General features: G+C 39.7%; 1 protein-coding gene across 1 annotated transcript in view; it reads left to right on the top strand.

Moving 5' to 3' along the window:
- The window catches only part of LOC121294746 (arrestin domain-containing protein 4-like), a 6,118-nt gene extending 1,915 nt beyond the window's left edge, over positions 1 to 4,203 (top strand). Inside the window, exons 4-9 of the mRNA XM_041218802.1 lie at positions 561 to 708; positions 1,206 to 1,308; positions 1,698 to 1,954; positions 2,318 to 2,480; positions 2,854 to 3,008; positions 3,430 to 4,203. Coding sequence (XP_041074736.1) covers positions 561 to 708; positions 1,206 to 1,308; positions 1,698 to 1,954; positions 2,318 to 2,480; positions 2,854 to 3,008; positions 3,430 to 3,471 — 868 coding nt within the window. The 3' untranslated portion in view covers positions 3,472 to 4,203. The remainder of the gene's footprint in view (positions 1 to 560; positions 709 to 1,205; positions 1,309 to 1,697; positions 1,955 to 2,317; positions 2,481 to 2,853; positions 3,009 to 3,429) is intronic.
- The last annotated feature ends 408 nt before the right edge of the window (positions 4,204 to 4,611 follow it).

The following is a 4,611-nucleotide window of genomic DNA, read 5'->3' as shown; positions in this document are numbered from 1 at the left end:
TCATTTCAAGGGTAACGTTTATTATTGTATTGTTTATTTTTTTATTTAACAGATGCCTTTATCCAAGGCGACTTACAGAGACTAGGGTGTGTGAACTATGTATCAGCTGCAGAGTCACTTACAACAACGTCTCACCCGAAAGACGGAGCACAAGGAGCTGTCATTATATCTGATGGTGATCATGACACTGAAACAGCATTACAAGTTTCAGACTACAGACAGTATTAATTTTAGTTCAGACATATAGTTGTGGCTCAGCTTTCTAAGATCAGCGAGGCTGTGTCTCATAAGGTGTCGTCTGTATTAGAATCCAGTTTACCAGGTGAAATTGAAACTAGGTGGTTATCAAGACAGATTGCAACATCGCAGAAAGGTCTTGTGTTTCCTAATGTCACGTCCTGTCCACATTGTGGACATCAACCAAAAGGGGCATTTTACTGACCAGACTGCTGTTTGAGGCTTTTCTTTGCCACCTCTCTTTGAAAACAAGCATGCATTTTGGAATACTGAACTAGAGCGGGTGGGACCTTGTTTCTGAAGTGGTGTCTTGCTCTCTTTAGGCCTTTGGTTACCTCTTTCTCTGGGAAGTACGGCTGCATTCAGTACTGGGTAAACGCAACTTTGGAGAGGCCTTCTGCCCCAGACCAAAGTGTGAGCAGGGAGTTTCCTGTCATCAGCCATATGGACGTCAACACCCCCACCCTTCTGGTGAGCTCCTTTTAATCGTATCAGAAACTTGTCACTACATGCAGCCCTCTATGAGTCTCTGGCAATAGGGCTGTACGCCATATGCCCGCCATTCTAGGGTCACATTTACAGAAGATAATACAACAGTGAAATCTGTTCATACAGGTAACGGTACCCCAACTGTGCCCCAACTGTGCCCCAAGTTCCCAGACTCAGCTATTGTCTTTTTTTTTTTGTAATCCCTTAGTCAATTCCTGTTCATAATAAGCATAGATTTGAACTATAGTACTTTATTTTTGTATTTTATAAACTTTCTCACGTAACGGTGTAACAAGTCAAAGCACTGATATTCCCCATACAAAAGTCCATGGCTCCAAGGTCATTGCTGTGGAAACTGCATAGCAGACGAGCTGTGTTTATCAATGGATAGTGTGACTGGGTTTGTGGAATCTACTGTAGAGCTTACTTTACCACTAAAGTTTTTCTAGCTGTCTGAAGTTCTGTCTTGACTATTTCAGTCTCCTGTCTCCACGAACAAGGAGAAGATGGTTGGCTGTTGGTTTTTCACCTCGGGTCCAATTGCGCTGAGTGCCAGAATCGAACGGAAGGGCTACTGCAATGGTATGACAAGTCTATACCCTGAAGATTTGTGAACTGGGAAACTTGCGTGACCCATGAATGAATTGCTATAATATTACATTGTTAGATTTCAAACTTGAAACAGCAGCATCAGTCTACCTGGCTATTTCTACCATGCTATCTGACGAAGGCAGAAGCCGTAGCATTGTAGCTAATTATATTTTTAGCTTAATTTGTAGACGAGGAGAGGGGTACCAAATAAGTTAAACATTTATTTAAAACAGTAACAGTGGCCTTGCATAGATACCACTGTTCATAAACATTAATACTAATAATGAGCTGCATTGGTTAAATAATAACGAGTATTACAAATTCTAGTTAGGAAAAGGTTCCAGACCTCTTAATTTTAACAATCCCTTATAACCGAACAGGGGAAGCTATCCCAATCTACGCAGAGATTGAGAACTGCTCCTCACGACTCATTGTGCCTAAAGCTGCAATATACCAGACTGTAACCTGCCTGGCCAATGGGAGAACCAAGACCTGCAGGCAGAGGGTAGCAAATGTGAGGGGCAATCACATTGGCTCAGGTAGCATGGACACCTGGAACGGGAAGAAACTTAAAATCCCTCCAGTCACTGCCTCCATCCTCAACTGCTCCATCATCTCAGTGGAATACTCTTTGGCAGTAAGTGACAGCTTGTTAGTTTCATAAATCCAAAGTCCCAGCAGAACCAAAAAAGTGAAGCTGGAGGATCACAGTACTGCTTTTTCAGAAATAGTGGCTTGAAACCTGATTCCAGAAGACCACGGGAGACCTAGTTTGAGGCAACTTTGGTGTATCCAACCCCAGGTCTCCCCTGGACTGAAACCTCCTGAAAACAAGTTCCAAGCTACAGGGTAACATTGTTTTAAAAAAAACACCTTAATAAGACTTTCCTGTGAAAGACCTTAAAAAACTATTGTGAAAGAAATGAACACGCAGTGTAATATACCTAAAAATAAATATATATCTGAACTAAATAATTCCATGTATCTTTGTTGCTACTAGGTGTATGCTCACATTCCTGGTGCTAAGAAGTTGAAGCTGGAGCTTCCTTTGGTTATTGGAACCATTCCCTACAATGGGTTTGGTAGCAGAACAGCGAGTGTGAGCAGCCAGTTTAGTATGGACATGAGCTGGCTCAGCCTGGCACTACCTGAGCAGCCAGAAGGTGAGACAGAGTGGCACCTCATGCTGTTAAATCTCTTTCACAGCACAGACTCTGACTAGCACTTGTACTGGTAGCCTAACCCCCCTCTCTACTCACAAGCTGTTTACAGTCCGCCATAAGTCATGCTTGTGTTGGGAATGCAAAGACAGACTGGGAATACCAGCCCTTGTCATTGCAAGCTTACAGTGGCGCAACTTAATTGATTAAAAGATCATTTTTTAACAGATCATTACATTCCCTAAAAGGAAAGTTTTTTATATATAAGTACCTCAATCAGTTTGAAATGTGAAACTATAAGGTTTGACTTGGCTTTCTGTTAAGTTACTCATTTTATTTGATGCAATAGCTTACTGTGTTTTCAACCTCTTGACAGCTCCACCGAATTATGCAGATGTGGTATCAGAAGAGGAGTTTGAACGACACACCCCGTCCTGCTCCCAGCCAGAGGACCTGGAGAGCGAGCTTGGGAGGCCTGTCTTTGCCTACATTCAAGAGTTCAGGTTTCAGCCTCCGCCCCTGTATTCAGAGGTCAGCTGAAGCCTCAAGTATAGCACTAACTTTTTACTGCCTGCTCTCAGCAAAATGTAATAAAGAGACAGTGTGTGCAGCTGTAAAAATCGCGGACACTGTTAATGATTTGTTTCTCAGCAGGGGAAAAGGCATTGTTTTCTATGGGTCATTGCTTTTATTGTTATTGTGTTTTTAATGGAGTAACAGTTTGGCGTGTGAAATCAAAACTGGATTTAAATAACATTAGCAATGTTAAACTCGCTAGAATCTACACAGAATAAAAATATTTTAAAAATGAATAAATGAATAAGTGCCCCTACCTGCAACTCACTGGTATTAACGGTATGCCAGCAAAATGATATTTCAGGAGGTTTGCTTTTAATAACCAGAGGCTAACACTAATAATATTATGTAATGCTCTTAATGTTTTTCAATGCAGATTGATCCGCATCCCACCCTAACAGAAGAGGAACAACCTTGAGTTGCATTTGTAATCGGAACAGTTTGCAGCAAGATCCTTTTGTTGTTTTATCTTCCTCAGTGTGGTCAGTATACCTGCCATAATAATAAATGATCTGCAGAACATTTCTGAAATAATAAGTACTTAAAAAAAAAAAAAAAAAAAAAAAAAACTTTGCTCGTGGATTGAAGCGCTGGAGCAAATAAAAGAAGCGCAGCAACTGAAGTTAGCTGGAATGAGTTTGTGAAGTTGCAATGGGTTTAAGAAGACGTTTACATGAAGACAGAAGGGCTTTGAAGGTTGTGATTGTAAATGATACTTGCCCTAATCAGGGATGAAGACAAGGGTTAAAGAAAAGCACAGCGAATGCCCCTGTGCAGCTGAAACAATGCACTACAGCACAAGACTGAAGCGACTGAAATGTGAGGCTCCCTCGCTGATGCAGTAATGTGATTGTAAATATCATCAAAGCTGAACAGATGTCTCTTGCACCAGAGTTTGGGACAAAACAGAGTTTATTGAATATGTTGGATATGAACCCTTTTTCTGACATCATCCAAATGTGATATTTGACAAAGAGAATAGTGTTTGTATTCTATAACGAAAGCACTTATTAGCTAAAGCAGCTTTGAAAGTAAATGTGGCATGACACCGGTAACCTGGTAGACCACTTAAGAGAAGTGTGTTTCTTTATTTGCACTTTAACATTCCTATTATTATTATTATTATATAATAATAATAATAATAATAATAATAATAATAATAATAATAATAATAATAATAATAATAATAATAATGGGCGAATCATGCTTTATTTTGTTTGGTTCCTACTTTTTCAACTAAAGTATTAAATGCTGTTGATATGATTTGTCCCTGCCTAAACTTCTTGAATGGATTGTAAAATGTTATCATTCAGAGAGATTAAATTCATCTGAGCTGTTTGCACCACCAACTTGAAGATGGAAATAAGTCCATACGTACTCAAGACATGATATCAGAAGAAAAAGATTCTGCTGTATGAGTTGAAAGAGAACATTTCTACATCTCTGGAACCAAAGTACTTTATAGTGACCTCAGATACTTCCTCTTACCAGGAACATGACAAGTCACTAAAGGATGTTTGTGATACTCAAATAAATATTTAGCACTATAAATGATGTG

Source organism: Polyodon spathula, chromosome 19, assembly GCF_017654505.1.
Source record: "Polyodon spathula isolate WHYD16114869_AA chromosome 19, ASM1765450v1, whole genome shotgun sequence".
NCBI classification, from domain to species: Eukaryota; Metazoa; Chordata; class Actinopteri; order Acipenseriformes; family Polyodontidae; genus Polyodon; species Polyodon spathula.
Note: the sequence above shows the minus strand (reverse complement) of the source record. Positions and strands in the feature narration are given on the sequence as shown.